The following is a 17717-nucleotide window of genomic DNA, read 5'->3' as shown; positions in this document are numbered from 1 at the left end:
TGCATGGTAGTAAGGGGGACATTTGGATGAGCAGGTGAAATGGAGCAGTGAGAGCCTTGCCTGACAGAGATTATAAGAAACCAGCTGGGGACGAGTGTTGTGACGCGGCGAGTTAAGCTGGTGCCTGTGACACTGACAGCCCATATGGGCACTGATTCATGTGCCAGCGCAGGGTCCCAAAGCTTTGGGCCATCCTTGACTGCTTTCCCAGGCCACAAGGAGATAGAGCATGGCTGCTGGGATTAGAACCGGCACCCACATGGGATCCTGGCGTGTGCAAGGTGAGGACTTTAGCCGCTACGCTACCGCATGGGGCTCAAATTTTTAGAAAATGTGTATCCGTAATAAAAATCCATAACCATTCATGTAAACACATGTAATGACTGCAGAATCAATGTTAAAATGTTGGGCTACATCTTGTCTTTTGGGAGGTGAGGGGCAATTCTTCGCTTTCTCCCAAGGATTAGAAGCTGGGATTGGTTCTAAGTGATTGTTAAGAGACAATCAATTAAGAGACTTCAGCTCTCAGATAGATCTGGATTCCTTTTGGTTAGAGAATAGACTGTTTATTCTTACTCATCTTTGCTGATTTTCCCTTGGGCCTCATTGCAATGTTGCTAACATGACGTGAGAAATGTATACTGCTGATACTGTTATGACAATCTAGATCTTCTAAAACATCTAAAACATTTTGTGTTCTCTTTTGCCCTAACAGGTTGGTACAGAGGATATACCCTTCAAAATAAATCGAAAAAGGTATGGCTTTTGTTTTTTAGATTCTGTTGGAAATCTGCCTCCTACTTTGGTACTTTGCTGTTCTCTAAGAGGCCTTACGCTGTATCTGTACCTCATTTGCGCTCTCTTGAATGCTCTGCTTTGGAACTGGAGGCAACTGCTCTGACCTCAGTGCTTTAGTACAATAATGTAAATCCCATCAAGGAGAAGGTCCCAGAGAACTTCTTGCTGTGTGTCCCTCAAGCTAGCCAAGGTGCTAACCCAGTCACACTGCCCTGGTGGGACTCTGTGTGTCAGGGAGGCTCTCCTTGTATCTGTACTTTACCCCCAATTCTGAAATCCCAGAACTACAGGGTCTCGCTCTTTCTGCTTGATTCATTCCTTCATTGCAAAACGCATATGCCAGAGTAGTGGTTTTCAAAGTATGAGCCTCACTGCCCCACTAATAAATCATGAAATCAGCACAGTGGGAGTATAACCAATGTGTCCCCCAAATCAAAGTTGAATGCTAACGGAGAAAGTAGATGCAATGGGAATGATTGTTTGCCAAAACTTTGTTTTAGTCATTTGTCTATATTTTCTGTTTTCTATGTAGTTAAGCGTTGTCTGAAAAAAAAACCCAACTCTTACTATTCATTGTGGGCAAAGTTTGGAAAATATTGACCTAGATAGCTCTAGACAGTTCCTCTTCCCCAGTGTCAGAGCTGCTAATCACCAAGCTAAAGGAAATCTATTAATTACGTTAACACCACACTCAGTTTATTTTAGGTCTTGCCAGCGCTTTCCCTTTGACGGTGCTCACTAGAGCAGCATGGCATGTCAGCACTTTCTTTTCAAAGTGCAGAGTTGATAGGACCTTATTATTTTGCAATTAGTTCACATGCCAAATAGTGCATTAGGAAAAGGGAGGGGTGGAGGGGAGAATATTTTGGAGCTTATCAAGAGGGGAGTGGAAAAAAAGAAGCCTGCAGTTTTATTCTTCAAAGTCAGCATGAGCTAGAACCAATCCTGTGTAAATGGGCTAATGTTGGACAGTCAGTTCTTAAGAGCACAGGACCCTATCTACAAGGGATAGGCTATTGAAAACCGGCACTCTTTTCAGTAATTGATACATATATGTGTAGACACCTGCTTTTTTTAAACTCACAGTTTGATATTCCTGTAAAATAAATCAGTGTTTACATGTCATGCAGGTATCAGTTCCCAGAATTTTGGGCCATTTTCCTTCTACAACCCCTCATATTGAATTTTACCTACCCATAATTTGCTTTTTTTTAACCACATAATATTTTCAGCTTCATAATTCTTTGTTTCATCTCTTGCTGATATAGATTTCTCTGGGACTTCAAATAAAGACCTAAGATAGTAAACCTGTTAGAATGAACGAGAGCCTCATCTAAAGCGAGGACTTTCTTTCTGGTCCTTTAGTGACACAGCACTTGGTGTGTGGCCACTTGGGTTCTCTGACACTATCACTGTTGATTTTACTTCCAGTTGTAGAAATGGCAATTATTTCAGAGCTCTATCAGAGCTAATGAGTTTGATGTTCTTTATTTGTCGAAGAGATTACTTTCGTAAAGTTAGTTTTCTATCCTTTTTTGTAAGAGTTATTTTTTAAGCACACAAAAACCATTCTTTGCCAAATTATATGAATGTAAGGACAAATGAAATACTTAATTTTTAGCTGGCAATGTCAATCATATTGAAACTGCATGTGAGCTGTGAATCTTCTTTTCAGAGTGTCTGCAGTGTGTAATGATCCTCTTAAGCACAGAGAAGCTGGTTACTGAGGCATCCTGTGATTTCCCAATATATCAAAATCCATCAAGCTAGTGGTGCCTTTGTTGTCTGCTTTGAAAAGCTGATGAATAGGCTGCCCTGCTAGGATCTAAATGATAAGTTCCAGTTGCATCTTATTTTTTTTGTTTCATTAAAGCATTATTAGAAACATTTTTAAACTTAAAACTTTATTCCTAAAGGAGTCATTTGATTAAGAAAGTCGCCTTCATCATGGTAATGAAGAAAAATGCCATAATCAATGAAATTATGACACAGGCAAAAGCCAGACATCTATTTGTTGATTTTTTAAATTTAAAGATCTTTGTTATGAATAAATAGGGGGGAAATTAGAGGGACTTGAGAGACATTTGCTCTGAACTGTGCTCAAGTTTTGACACCCCTTCATTAAGAGACTCAGCCCATTAGAAATGCTGTTCTAATACCAGTCCCCCATTTTGCAGTCTTTAGGGAAGGAGCTCTTTGAAAGGCCCATTGTTTTAATGGAAATGCTTGGTGTCAGTTATAAGCCAAGGTAGCCATTTAGAGCGGTAATGAAAGGAGCCTGTGGCTTTACAAATTGAAGAAGCCAAGAGCTTTTCAAAAACTAATTATTGATCCTGGCAGGATTGTGGGGGTGTGGATAAAGACAGCATCTAGAAAAATCATTAATTTTTTTTTAAACTCAAGTGAGCAATTTGCATTGAGAAGGAAAAAGGCAGAGCTGAGAGGGAAGCTGTAAATCGGAATTATCTTACCGTAGTTTACTGTGGCTGTCTGTGTTTTGTAGCAGCACAGAAAGTGCTCAGATTTACCAGCACAGTGAAATGGCTCTGTAAGGCCAGATGCTAGCCTGGAGAAACAGTGGTTCAAAGCATCCGAGAGGTAATACAGTACAATAAAATAAATACTCCTTAATATGAAGTCGTCATGTTAACCCAGTATGCATAAGCTGTTTATTGATCTGCCCAGGTGTTGTAGAGTTTGCCACTTTGTTTACACTCCTGTCTTTGTTTATATTTCTGTCTTGGAGGTTAGTAGCTACTAGGTTATTAAGTGGGACATCACCAGATTAGAAAGGCATCAAAATTCTAGTTGTTTCTTTACCTTCTTCCCTGGAAATATTCCCTGCAAGAATATTCACTTGTACAAACAGTGATACGTCTTGTATAAATCCCAACTATAGGTGCTAAGACTGTGAATTTTTGACCCCACAGTCTCCCTAAAATTGTGAGAAGAAACACATCACATAGCACCTGTCTGCTTCACCAGTTTTAAATGCATAGTTCAGTGGCGTTAAGTACATTCACATCGTCTTTCTCCCATCACCTCCCTGCATCTTTCCAAATTGAAACTCTGCAGTCTTAAAATAGTAACTCCTTATACTTTTCTGCCCTCTGTCCCTGGCAATCCCCATTGTGCTTTGTGTCTTTATGATTTTGATAATTCTATAAATCTTATATCCATAGAACCATTATCTGGCCTTTTGTGATTGACCTACTCTACTCAGGAGAATGTTTTCAAGGCAAATTCTCAATGGTTTTCTTCTCTGAGAAATGACAATCAGCAAGTTATTGATTGACTGAGCTCAGCAGACAGAGGAGAGTTCCACAGTTCCTTCAGTACCCAGGAACCAATGTGGAGCATTGGAACTCCAGAAATCAAATCCAAGTAGATTTACACACATTTTGAAGTTCATTTTTAACTGATTAGTTTTCTATAATCCACTCTACCCATGATGAAAGAGCTCCAGGTCTGTGTTTGTGTTCTTGGTTTTATCAGTCATGAATTTTGGATAGTGTACCCCAAGCCTGTCCATGCCACAGAGTGAGAAGAAGCCACGTGCTTTCTTGGTTTCTTCTGCCTTCCTTTACAGGAAGCAGCTTAATCTGAACTGCCTTTGGTGTTTCTTCTTTTATTGACAAGGAATGAAAAGGGAGAAAGGATATTGTGTGCAAAACTGTAGTACATGAGCCTGGACACAAGACGCACCCGAGTTGGCATTCATTTTGTGTCCCATCTCTGAGTGAATTAAGGATCACCAGGAACATAGGCATCTTGTACCACACTCTTCCAGGTGCTGTGACACTCCCCCATGCATTTCTGTCGTCAGTCACCCAAACATGTAATGTCCATGTGGTTCATACCCACTCCTCCGGGAGGAAGTGGAGAGCTGTTGAACCCATGGTGCTTTTCCTGATTCTTCCAGTTTGACAGTCAACATACCATAGGGCAAATATTGTCTTTCCAGGTGGCATCTCTTCTGCTGCTTGATAAACACATGAATCTGAAAACACAGTTTTTGTCTACTCATTTGGTCTCCTTTTTTTTCATTGGTCTGGGCCTTAGCAAAAGTGCTCCTTAGGGAAGTAGAAGGGAGAGCAGTAGGAGTCTATGATGTGTTAAAAACAACCAAGTAAGTAACACTCGGTGATTTGCGGTACATTGAATATAAGTGAAAGTGCTGAGAAAAATTACTTGAGAAAATTAGCATATTGTACCAGCTATTGAGTCCTATACCTCCCTTTATCGCATTCATTAAATGAGACCTAAAGCCACAAATATCTTGTAGCAGATAGAAACTTAGAGACTGTAGGGATTATTGCAAACCCAGACACAGGTGTTCCCATTCATTCTGTATCATACATGGTCTTTATTTTGGGCTGAGGCTTTTTATGTTCATATAACCAAAGTTCTTTTCTCTACAGGGTATCTTCCCTGAAACATATATCCATTTGAAAGAAGCAACTGTGGAAGATAGAGGGTAAGATCGCATGTAGGTAGACTCTTAGAAAATGATGAAGCTGTAAGATCATCATTAAACAGAGCCTTATATCCATTCATATTGCTCTCATCTTGTCAATTGCAGTTCTCCTCCTATGAGAGATGAATTAATAAAAAAATACTTTTCCTGATATAATTACTTCCTCAATCCAGTACTCTTTCTGTAATTGTTCCTCCCTGAGATCTTTCCCCAGAATGGTAATGACAGAAGTGATGACCTAAGGGCCTTGGCCTCCCTCTTGCAGTTACAGCTTGCTCAGTGTGTGTGTGTGTGTGTGTGTGTGTGTGTGTGTGTGTGTAAACAGTTTGTGGCTCTTGTGGTTAAATCCTGAGTGTTTCGTAGTTTTGGATCTTTGAGAATTAGATGAGTACATTACGGCTTGCATTTATCATCTCTGAACAGTGGGCAGGTCAGTTAGCCCCAAGGACACCACTGTGTTTCATATTGGTATGTTCCACTGAACTAATGTGTATGAATGTACTCTGCAGATTTAAATCTATTAAGTCTATGGTATTCTTATTTCTTGCTCCCATCTTATGTGCTCTGGATAGTCTTTTCTTTGGGGTAGCTAGGAAGAACGATTTATTCAGCTGAATAGGGAGACAGGAGTTGCTGCGTTCATTAGTCTGTGGGTGGGAGGACTCGGGAGGCAACAAGGAGCATCTGGAATAGGACTGCCTGCAGGAGTGACAGAGAGGGTAGAGGTGGGGCTGAGGGACAATCAACTGAACCCCGGAGTCACACAGAAACGGGAAGGAGCATCCTCAGCTTGCAGTGAGAGGTGGCAATGGTACCTAAGTTCACATAAATCTTCAGTGGCACAGCCAGGACCAAAAAGCCAGGTCTTTATTGCACTGGCAAACAGATGATGGAGAGGCCTTTTCCTATTAAGGAGAGTTGACCAATAAAATGCAGATTTCCCAGTTAAGTTTGCAATCCAGATAATAATGGAGAAGTGCCTTAACTTCTAAAGGGTTACATCTCAATAAACCCATCCGAAGTGGGTATGTATTTAATGTACTTAGCCTAACAAACAGTGGCTTAAACAGCCTGCCTTAAAAATTCTCAGAATAGTTGCATTGGGCTCATATAGAAAAACCATCTCACACAAAGCATATTTTAAGCAAAGTGTAATTGGTTGAACACTATACTCACATTGTTATATGACTCTACCCTCAGACAGTTGTAAAACTGAAAAATTGAAAATTAAGTTACTATAAGTTGGAGACTATAATTTTTCATTGTGTGTCCCAGATATCTTTGAGTCATACATATTCTCCACAACTCCCTTAATCTGACCGAAATGTAACTTACCTGGGCAGTCGTACCATGGGTCCCCATGTGTTTTCTTACTCTTGCTCTCTCATTTTGCTAATCGTAAAAGTGCTGGAGAAGACTTACGTGAATGAGTGTAATACCTACCTTTTTGAAGTCTATTGTAAGGAAGTAAGGATTTGGGTGAATGTACATTTTTACTGTACTTTGAAGCAGCAAATAAGATGAAAACCCAGGGCCATTCTAGAATGGAATACTGCTCTGGAGCTGCAAGCAGGTCCTGGGGCCTCACCTTTCCAGCCTGCCCTCTTCCCCCTCTTTTCCCAGTTTAAATAGTTGCTTGGCAGAGACAGCTTAAATGACAGAAATTTCTGCTCCCAATTCTGAGAATCACTAAAGTCATCCTGGCATGATAATTGAGGCAGCTGGAGAGAACCAAATTGGGAATCTGGGGGTGAGTGATTGTCCCAAGCAAAGAATATGCCACTTGAGAGCACACATACCCTTTTTTGGAGTGCCTGGGTTAGCTCTGCTCTTGGTTCCATCTTCTTGCCATGTGTGTTCTGGGGAGCAACAAAGGAATGGCTCACTAAATCATGTCCTGCCACTCTCATGAAGACTAATTGAATTCTGAGGTCCAGACTGGGCAGTTGTCTTTGCATCCCAAATAAACAAGAAAACAAACAGATAGAAGAGAGGTAGAGGTTGAGCATGTACCCATCCAGTGCAGAGACTCAGTTCATTTGGGTGGGTGGGATGTGCTCTCCTCAGTTCTCTCCATTATTGGATGCTTAGATACCACAAAGGCTTCCTTCCCCGCCATGTGCAAGTTTTGGTTTGTTTTAAGGATGAGCAGTTCCATTTCTGCCTTCGAGCTCTAGGGAATATCCTAAAAGCTTGATTAAGAATTGTAACTATGGGAGAATCAAGATGGTGGAACAGGGTAAGGACACATTTAAAAGATGGAGAAATATTAGCCAGTGTGAAGCAGAGGGGGCACAATCCAGGAAATAGAGCACAGAACAACAGTAGAGCAGTACCTGGAGACTGACAGACACAAGAAAGCAGCCAAAACAATGGTGTGGTGTTGCAATGACTCCAGTGGCATTCAGCAAATGGCAATCTGAACTCCACAGGCAGCCAGAACTCCACCAGCAACAAGGTGGGAAGGGATGTTTACCAGGAGCTCTGGAGGTGAACCCAGGCAAAGAACTGCCCATCCTGATGGTCTGTTTGATTTGACCAGGAACAGAGACAGAGCAGCAGATTCCAAACAGGCAGTGTGGGAACAGGGTGGATTTCATAGTCCAGTCAGTCTCCTTGAACCATATTGAGCACCATTTTGTTTAAGGAGGCAAGGGCTGTGGATAGTACTGCCCATGCACTGAGCTGGGAGTGAACTGATTTGTAGCTCAGTGAACTGCAACAACGTGGCATCCTACAAGTGCCACCCAAGACAGGTCCGGGGAGCCCTCAGACCTGATGGCTATCAGATCAAGAATTCTTGTAGTGGCATATCAGGCACCATTTCTTACAAAGTGGCAAAGAATTTAAGACTGCAAGGGATAACAGTGAGCTCTGCATGTGCTGAGCTTGGCAAGAATTCACTGAACTAAGTGCATTGCGCTGGTCCTACAGGAAAATAATATTGACTGTGGCATGATACAGGTGAGAATTGGTCTGTGTGGCTCTCCGACCTAACAGCCAACAGGTTCTGGCAAGATCAGCACCACCAACAACCTAGCTATATAGGACTCCTAGAGTCTTCCTAATCCTGGAACCTACTCCAACTGGAAGTGGGAGAAAGACTGTACAGACAACGGTACAGCCTCAGCATGGTATCACAGGAGGTGGAGAGTGATGAGCCAGGAGCTGGGGCTATGAAGACCATGGTAGAAATCTAACCTGGACTCGCTGGAGGGAGTGGCACAAGTGACTGCAAACAAAGAGCCGTGTACCAACTGTAATAACTAAAATCAAACTGTAGACCTGTGGGTGACAGAGCTTAGAAACCTGCTCCAAGGGGAAGAATCTGATAACCAGAAGTACAATGACCAAGAGCAAAAGAAGAGACAGAGGCACAATGAATATTACTGAACAGAACAAAATCCTTTGTCAATCTCAGAGTTAACTGAGGAAGAATTCTAGAAAATGGAGGATACAGAATTCAAAACACTTATTATAAAACTTCTTATTAACAACAAGAAGCACATATAGCAGGCATTCAAGGAATTCAAGGAATATGGCGCACTGGAAATGAACCAAATGAAAGCTGATATGTCAGAAATGAAGAACACAATGGAGCAGATTAAAAGCACAATGGAAAGTCTCCAAAATAGAATGAAGGAAGCAGAGGAAAGAATCTCAGAATTGGAACATATTTCCTGTCAGCAGGGGGAAACAAACAAAAAGCTGGAAGCAGAGCTGGGTCAGGCAAAAAGAAATATTCAAGTATTGAAAGACACTCTTAAAAGGCCTAATATAAGAGTTATGGGAGTTGCAGGAGGTGCAAAAAAGAGAAGCTGGGTTTATAAATGTATTTAATGAAATAATAAAAGAAAATTTCCCCAGTCTAGAGAAAGAATTGGAAAACAACATCCAGGAGGGGCACAGAACTCCCAACAGGGTTGACCAAAAGCAATTTCACCATGACACAAGGTCATCAAACTCTCTTCAATCGAACATAAGGAAAAGATCATTAAACATGCTCATGAAAAAGATCAATTGACATGTAAAGAACACCAATTAAATTCACAGGAGACCTCTCACAGGAAATTCTACAGGACCACAAGAGAATGCAGCAACATATTCCAGATTCTAAAAGAAAAAAATTGTCGGCCTAGGATAACATACCCAACAAAACTTTCCTTTGTCTTTGAAAATGAAATAAAATTCTTCCACAGTAAAGAAAAGTTGAAAAAATATGCCTCTTCCAAACCTGCCCTACGAATGATACTTAAAGGTTTTCTTGACAGAGAAAAGGAATAGCGCCCACTCAAAACCTAAGGCAAATGTGAAGAACATCCCAGTAAAATAACAACAGAAGACTAAATCAATGAACAACCCATTGCTAAAATGACAGGGCCAAATTACCACCTATTGGTATTAATGCTGAATGTAAACAGCTTAAACTCATCATTCAAATGTTATAGATTAGTAGACTGGATTAAAATACAAACCCATCCATTTGTTGCCTGCAGGAGACAACATTTCACCAACAAAGATCAATGGAAACTGTATCTCATGGATTTTGATTTTTTGTTTGTTAGTTTCATCTCATCTTCTGATTAAATTCTTCAGTGACTCATAGATCATTCTTAGCATCATTTTCTTCAAGAAGGTTCTTGATTTTCCTTTTCATTTGTTCAGCAACACATGAGTCATTCAGTAGCGTGTTATTTAACTTCATGGTGTTGTTTATTTCTTTTTTCTCCCTTATGTTGATTTTGTATTTTGGCTTTTCATTTAAAGGAATGTATAGTCACTATGTAATGAAAACTGTTATATCCAGATGTGAGGATACAATGCAGTATGCATCTCTTACTTCCAGACAAGGATGAACTCCCAATGAAACTGTTTACTATATCTTGACAATAGGATGCTGGACTCTGCCATTGTCCATGAACACAATGATGGACATATGACTGTGTATGAAGAACCATGGTATAGCAGTCATATAGGGGAGCTAAGTGAGGGCCAGAAATTGGGGAGAGGATAAGAGAAATCCCAGGGCCTATGTAACAGTGTCATAAAATGATAATAATAAAAATAAGTAAAATAGAAAAAAGAGTTGTAACTTTGATCACCCCACAGAGAAATGAGTGTCTGCTTGGTTCACCATAGGCAGAACGAGACCGTGATTCCTGGCGAGCTGCCACTGGTGCAGGAGCTTACGTCCACTCTGCGAGAATGGGCCGTCATCTGGCGCAAGCTCTACGTGGTGAGTTTCCTCCTGGACTGAGATCCCGTGGCATCGTTTTGGGCTTTCTGCTTGTCTGTTGTGCTGCAGAGCCATCCTGTGCGTGAGAAACATCCTCACTAGAACCACACAATGATGATAAAAAGGAGACACTCCCTTCCTCTGTTAGGTCATTGATATGAGAACATGGAAGAAGTGAGAATAATTGTGAGGTCAGTCTTTTCTCAACTGATACACGTGCTGGCTGTGAATGTCATACTGAGAGTAATAACTGCAAAGGCTTAGGTATTCCTTCCTTAGTGCCAGAAATTGAATCCTCACAATATTACTATAAGGTAGGTACAATTCTTACGAATTTATTAATAGGAAACTGGAGGGATCTGCCGTGGTCTTAGTTCCTCTGTGCATTTGAGTGAATATAGCTCTGTGACTGTTTCCACAATGAACTTCTGAAGGTAGTACTTTTGATTCATCTCGGCCAGTGTGACCCACAGACACAGGAAATGGATTGAGGCTAAACCGTGTCCTAAGAGTCTGCTCTTTGGCGCAATCTTTTGAGTGTTCTTTTTTACTGTAGTGGCTTGACCTCAGAATGCCACTCGAGTATGTCAGTTCATTAGGCAACCACACAGAACCAGTACATGCTTGCTCTCCATGATGAACCGTAATCATAGGCTGTATGTATGTTTGTATTTAGAATCCAACAAATGTAACATTTGGTAGTATAAGACTGATAATTGCTAACTTGCAAGTGGCCCAGAATATTCAGAGTCTGCTGACACTAAGCCTACCTCATCTGCAGTTCAGGAAGCTACTTTCTTAACTCTGGAATCCACAAACACCGCTTTCTAAAGTTCTCTCTTTCCTGAAGACCCCCTGGTGAGCATTGCCGGATCTCATTTTGTAAGCAGCTTCCTGACTCCCATGGCTGATGGTGAATTCCTTTGATGCTTGTTTGTTCTCTTGTTAAATGGTGGATGAGTTCAATGAGGTGGTAGGCTAGACAGACTCAGTGCCCTGGTGCCCATTCTCTTTTCTTTATAAGGCTTAGTTGATTCAGTTTTCTGTTTAGTCATCTGTCAATCAATTGTGAAAATCCAAACTTTTTCTAACAAGGTATCTTTCAAAGATATATTTCTTATTTGAAAGGCAAAATTATACATAGAGAAGATATAGAGAAGGAGAGACGAGAAAGAGAGCTCTCTCACTTACTGGTTCACTTGCCAAATCACCACTAGGACCAGAGCTGGGCCAGTCTGAAGCCAGGAGCATCTTGTGGGTCTCCCTCTTGAATGCAGGGACCCCAGGATCTGGGCCCTCCTCCTCTGTCTTCCCAGGCCATTAGCAGGAAGCTAGATTGGAAGTGGATTAGCCAGGACTTGAACCAATGCCCACATGTGATACTTCTGCTACTGAGAGAGGTTTAGCTCGCTATGCCATTTCACTGGCCACAAGAAGCCAGTCTTAGAAATTTATCAAAACACCCCATTCTAGATCCTTGGTACTAAAAGTTGTTATGAAAGATCATTGTAGCACTATATCAAGAGTTCATTTTCATTCAAGGTTGTTTCCCAGGATGTGTCACAACAGTAGAAATCACCAGGACTTGTGGGAAAACACATGTTCTTGGCTGCCTTCCCATGACCTGGAGGCCTTGTTGAAGTCCTTTTTCTTCATGATGTGTCTACTGAACACACCAATCCATATTATCTCCTGGACTGTGGGAACACTCATGGCTGAACCTGTCATTGACTTGTTTGTGTACTGCCTTGTAATGAAGATGATCTTTTGATCTCTTGATGTTAGGTGGAGGACCATGCTCTCGGTTCCTAAATCACCAGCTCTAGGAAGATAGAGCTGACAGCTCTGTGGTCAGCATTGATCATCTTGCACTTATACCAAAAGCACTCTGCAGTTCTGGTACATCGATTGCTCAGTGATAGATGTAACAAAGTTGATGGATGAGGAATTAGATATTCATGAGCTGCTTCCTTAACATGCTCTTTCTACAAATTGGTGAGCAGTGAAATGTATACTCCTAAATACAGGTTGCACATCCCTAATCCAAAATTTGAAACTTTTGGAGTATACATGTACCACAAGTGGAAAATTCCTTCCCTGGTTTCTAATGAAGCTGTTTCAGGCACAAAATTATGTAAAATGGTGCCTAATATTACTTCGGGCTCTGTATTTAAGTCGTCTATGAAGCATAAATCAATATGGACAAGTATTCCAAGACTCAGAATACTCTGAAATCAAATCATTTGTGATCCCCAGCATTTCAGAGAAGGAACCGATACTGGACAAGTAGGCTTTCCAGGTATGATGTATCAGAATGGATGGTATGAACAGGGTGGGTTGTTCTTTCTGAGACGTTACTGTTGTGCTGAGATTACTGCCTATATTTTTAGACATCTGCACACAAATCTACACATAGTTGTATCAGATCCATCTTTGACTAGAACAGAGATCAGTGAGTAGAGGTGGAAAAAGTCTCATGTGTTTGTGCTGTCAGTGTCCCTTAGTTAAATGGTGATACATGCTTGTGAAGGATTTCCTGTATGGGAAAATTTCACTGTTTAATAATAGAATTAGGTTTTAAATTATCAGGGGGTACCATTGACAACAACACCCAAGCCCTCTAAGAGGACAGCACATTTCTCACTGTAATGTGAGTCTTTTATAAGATGGCTGTTGATGTGTATGTTTCTATAGCTGTTATATAGTATGCCTCTATAGCTGTTAAAATTGAATAAAAAAACATTCACGGTGGGATTTCTTAATTAGCAAGATTTCCAAAAGCAGTTTCTTGATACATGTGCATCCATTAAGGAATAATCCATTTAAAATGGGTTTGTCTCTCTCTCCCCCCTCTCCCTCTTTGTCCTTCATTCTTTTTCTCCACCCCTCCACCCCAACCCCATGACTCTTTTAAGGTGTTCTATGACAGTTCATTTCAGGCAGAATTTCTGACTTCTCAAAAAAATTTCATGTCAAAGTACCAAACCTCAAATATGTTCTACTGGAAAAAGCACCCAGAAGTCTACTTTTCATGCCCTGTGCCCATACACTTCTCTTGGAGCATTTGTTTTCTGCTCTGGTATATAAGTTCCTTTTAGTCTGTATAAAGACAAAAGCATATTTTACTGTTATGCAATAATATGTGGATTATTTCTCTCCTGTTCTCTTCCCACAGATTCCCACCAGGTATTCTGTTCTATCTCTTTAGAGGCACGTTTTATCTCTAAAATGCATTTTCTGATTCTTTTTCCCAGTTCATCAGAAATTCATATTATGAATTCTGTTTTATATGAGGGGAAAATGCCATCCACTCCCCAGATTAAACCCAGCCATGTTGGCACTAGTTATTACTCAAGAAATGAATGGTACTTGTCCAGCTGGGATTTATTTTCAGCAGAGAGCAGTAACTACATGAACTACTCCAAGCAGAAAGAGAAGGGCAGATGGGTGGAAGGGCAAAGGTTGATGAACAGGCACTCAGGTATAAACAGAAAAAAAAAGAATGTCTAGAGGGCAGTGGTGCTGCCCTGTAAATATGTATGATTTGTATAAGTCTGTTCAAATTTTAATTTTTAAAATGTATTTATTTTTATTATTTTGTTTAGTTTATTTAATATATTATTATTATTACTTATATAGTTTCATAGGCTCTTTGATTTCCTTCTGCCCCTCCCCAAATGCCCACCCCCAACACTGATTTCCCCTTTGTTACTACAGAGTATAGTCCTTCATGGCCAGTCAGAAGTCCATCATTCCACTATCTAAGTGTATCCTGACATTATAGGAATGGACAATAACGGAGAGTCCCACATCCTATTGTCAGGATATAGTAAAGAGTTTCAATGGGTGTCCTTCTTTGATTTGAAAGTAGACATGCATACTGCATTGTATCTTCACATCTGGATATGATAGTCTCCATTACACAGTTACTATACATTCCCTTAAATAAAAAGCCATCAACAGCGGGAGGAAAAACAGAAAATTTACAACAACATGAAGTTAAAATAACTTGTTCAAGTTTTAATTAAAAAAAAAGTAATGCCTTAAACCATGACACCCCGCTCGTCCCTGCTACTGTCCCTCTTTCCTTTTTGTTGGATTAGTGTTACGAGTATCGTTTTCCACTGAATGTTCTTTCAGTCTGAGTGTTGGCTGGGGAAGAAGCTGGCTCTAGGTGATGAACACTGGCCCACAAGTGGGCTTCTTGTGCAGGTCCTGTTCTAATGAACTCTGTACAGCTTTAGGCAAGTCACCTGGGGTTGCCATGTTGCTGCTCAAGTTTGCCCCTCTGACACAGGGATGCAGAAACAACCTTGTTGACCTTGTGAATGTGAGAATTACTGTTGCCTGTGAGTGTCCCTCAGGACATCAGCCACTGTGCCAGTGAGAGCATGTGACTCTTAATGCAACCAGCTGGAAACAGTAGCCAGTCTGGACATCCTGCTTCTGGAGAGAGCCTTGGCTTAGCCTCCCTCTCAGCAGACTTTCTCCTTATCCAAGGCCACTTCTCTGCATAATCTCAGACACTATGGCCTTGAGCACTCAGCAGCAAGACTGTCACACCGTGGAGAAAAAGCCCCTTTGTTTAGGTTCATATACAGGAAACATGCCCTTTCCAAATGCAGAGTGCAAATTCACAGCTGTTTCTTTTTAAGCTTTTTATTTACTTATTTTCATTTTATTTAAAGGGTTAGAAAGCAAACAAAGGATTCTGTCTACTTCTTCATTCCCCAAGTGCCTGCAGCAGCTTGGGTTGGGCCAAATTAAAGCTAGGAACACAAAGTTCAAGTGCATCTCTCACCTGTGGGTAGTGGGAACCCAAATCCACCCCTCCAAGGAAGTACCTATCCTCCCACCTGCTCTGAACAGGTAGGCAGATAATGTCTGGCCCTTTTCCAGCCCTGTGGTTACTTCTCTGCTCCAGCTCAGTGGTTTGGAAGTTTTCTGTCTGTTCCTCTGCTGACTCTCAGGACCTATGTTTTCTGCGCTGTGGAAAGTGGAACCAGTGAGCTGATCTCTGGCCCCTTTTGTAGCATCAACTCTCATTTCTTCCACGCTGTAATCCCTCGCTAGCTGGGAGAATGCCCAAGCATTGACTTAGACATGGTTATGTTCATGTCATATTGACCTTTGTTCAACATCCAGCCTCCGAAGCCTTTTAAGTGTGAGCATTTCTGTATCCCAAGTTATAATGTCAGGTGTTCTCAACAAAAAAACCCAATATGGAAATCAATATTTATGGATACAGTGAGCAAGTGCTTGAAAACAGGATATGCAGCTCTACAGCTACTGGATACAATCTTATTCTGATATTTTTTTTGAGAGAGAGAGCAGACAGAGGGTCCCCATCCACTGACTCACACTGCAGTTGTCCACATGGGCCAGGCCAAAGCCAGGAACAAAAAGCTCAATCAAGTATTCCCACCATGAGTGTCAGGGACCCAATTATTTGAGCCTTTACTATTGCCTCGCAAAAACTACATTAGCAAGAATCTAGGTTCAAGAGTTAAAGCCAAGTGTCAAACCCAGGCACTCAAATGTGGGGTGCCAGTGTCATAACCAATAAGCCAAACACATGCTTGTCACTTTGATATTTATCTTCCCACTGTTTTTCTCACCTTCCAGGTGCAGAAAGGGTTCACAGTGTTTTGGTCAGTGGCAAGTTCAGACCAGATCTCATTCTTTGTGCTAATGGGTATGAAACATGCGTATGAAAACAGGCAGATATAGAAGGTGGTTAATAATAGTTGATACATAGTATGGAGTCACTGTATTGAATTGCTAATATGTAGTTCATGGAAAGGATTGATTTCCTGTCATTAAAATTTTCCATCAGAGTAGGACTCTGTGCCAGTCCATACTTGTGTAAGGCTGTGGAGCAGGGAAGTGTCTGAGACCCAGAGGTAGGGAGGAAAGTCTTGCAGAATACTCTGAGTTCTCCTTCTTCCCATCATCGTGTTTCCAGGCAGCTTAAAGTTGTGCAAGTCTTATCTTTGCGAACAGTGTGGTTTTTACTAGTTGCTGGAGAACAAGCTCTGAAATGTAATTAAGCTGTTCTCGTGGTTTAAAACCTGCCTCTGATCTCTTATTACCAGAACAGAAAACTCGTATGGCAAACTTTATCATCTTGGCAGGACATTTTATCTGCATTGTGGGCCCTGCTTCCACACAGCTTGAAAGTGAGAAGCAAGTCGTAATGTGGAAGTAGCAGGAGATGACTGGAACAAGGCATGGGTGATGCCCTGAGTGTGTTTTTAGTTTTGATTTTCTCCAACTTAATTGCCTGGCTTTAACGATTTTTTTACTTTGGGAAGCAAAAACTATCTTTATCATAAACCTTGTCTTTAAAAGTCAGGGATCTGCTACGTAGGCAGAGCTTCTAACTGCAGACAGTAAAGGCACCAGAATGGATAGAATGGCAGTCAGTGCAGGGACAAGGACACCAAAGCACCCAAGCTCCATGTCTGGGCCCCAAGAGTTGCATCTGCATGGAAAGCATATGTAACCAATCGCGGTTCTCTGTTCCGGGGAAATCTGATAGAGAACGCGCCTAGAGTACAGTGCAGGCAGAGTGTGGTAGTCAGAGGCTCATGTCGTGTAGCAGGAAGTTGCTGAGGATGATAATTGAGTTTAATGTCTCAGTGGCAGACTTGGAGATGCTTCTCCTTGGGAGTGCCTCCTAGTGCTGCTCCCTCTATCTCACAATTGGACTCACACTAGAGGCAATAATTTACCTAATGTGACAGTAAGTTAATGATGGGATTGAAGCTAGACACCAAGTCTCCATTGCGTTTTGTCAGGTACTTTCCCATCTAAATCATAATCATCCACATGGCAGAGGAAAGCTTAATGAACAGTGTTGCTAGTGTTACATGTGGAGGAGCAAAGGACCCAAAACACAGCTTTGTCTTGAGTCTCTAGAACTTGACAAACCATCACTGTTTAACAATATCTACATTGTTTTATTTTGTATAACTATCCTCAAATCAATCCAGAGCATTATTTGAAGTTAATAGAACTCCGTTTTGAGGTTCTGTGGGTTCTCAGGATAGTGTTAACTTTGGTGAAGGGGACTGAAGAAATTATTAGAGGATATGGTAGTAGCCGAGAGTGCAAAAACAGCTGACATTACCAAAGACTGGAGATGAAGGAATGGTCTCTGCAGGCTGTAGATTTATGCTGTGTAGGATTTAGAAAAAAGAGGAC

At 41.2% G+C, this 17717-nt stretch overlaps 1 protein-coding gene across 1 annotated transcript in view; it reads left to right on the top strand.

Annotated features, from left to right (window-relative positions):
- DOCK5 (dedicator of cytokinesis 5) overlaps positions 1-17717 on the top strand; it is a 192065-nt gene that overhangs the window by 68993 nt on the left and 105355 nt on the right. Inside the window, exons 3-5 of the mRNA XM_040966317.1 lie at positions 716-756; positions 5220-5275; positions 10415-10511. Of these exons, the coding sequence (XP_040822251.1) occupies positions 716-756; positions 5220-5275; positions 10415-10511 (194 nt within the window). The remainder of the gene's footprint in view (positions 1-715; positions 757-5219; positions 5276-10414; positions 10512-17717) is intronic.

Source organism: Ochotona curzoniae, unplaced genomic scaffold (assembly GCF_017591425.1).
Source record: "Ochotona curzoniae isolate NIBS_2020 unplaced genomic scaffold, NIBS_Ocur_1.0 scaffold_4505, whole genome shotgun sequence".
NCBI lineage: Eukaryota > Metazoa > Chordata > Mammalia > Lagomorpha > Ochotonidae > Ochotona > Ochotona curzoniae.
This window is presented reverse-complemented; position numbering and strand designations above follow the sequence as displayed.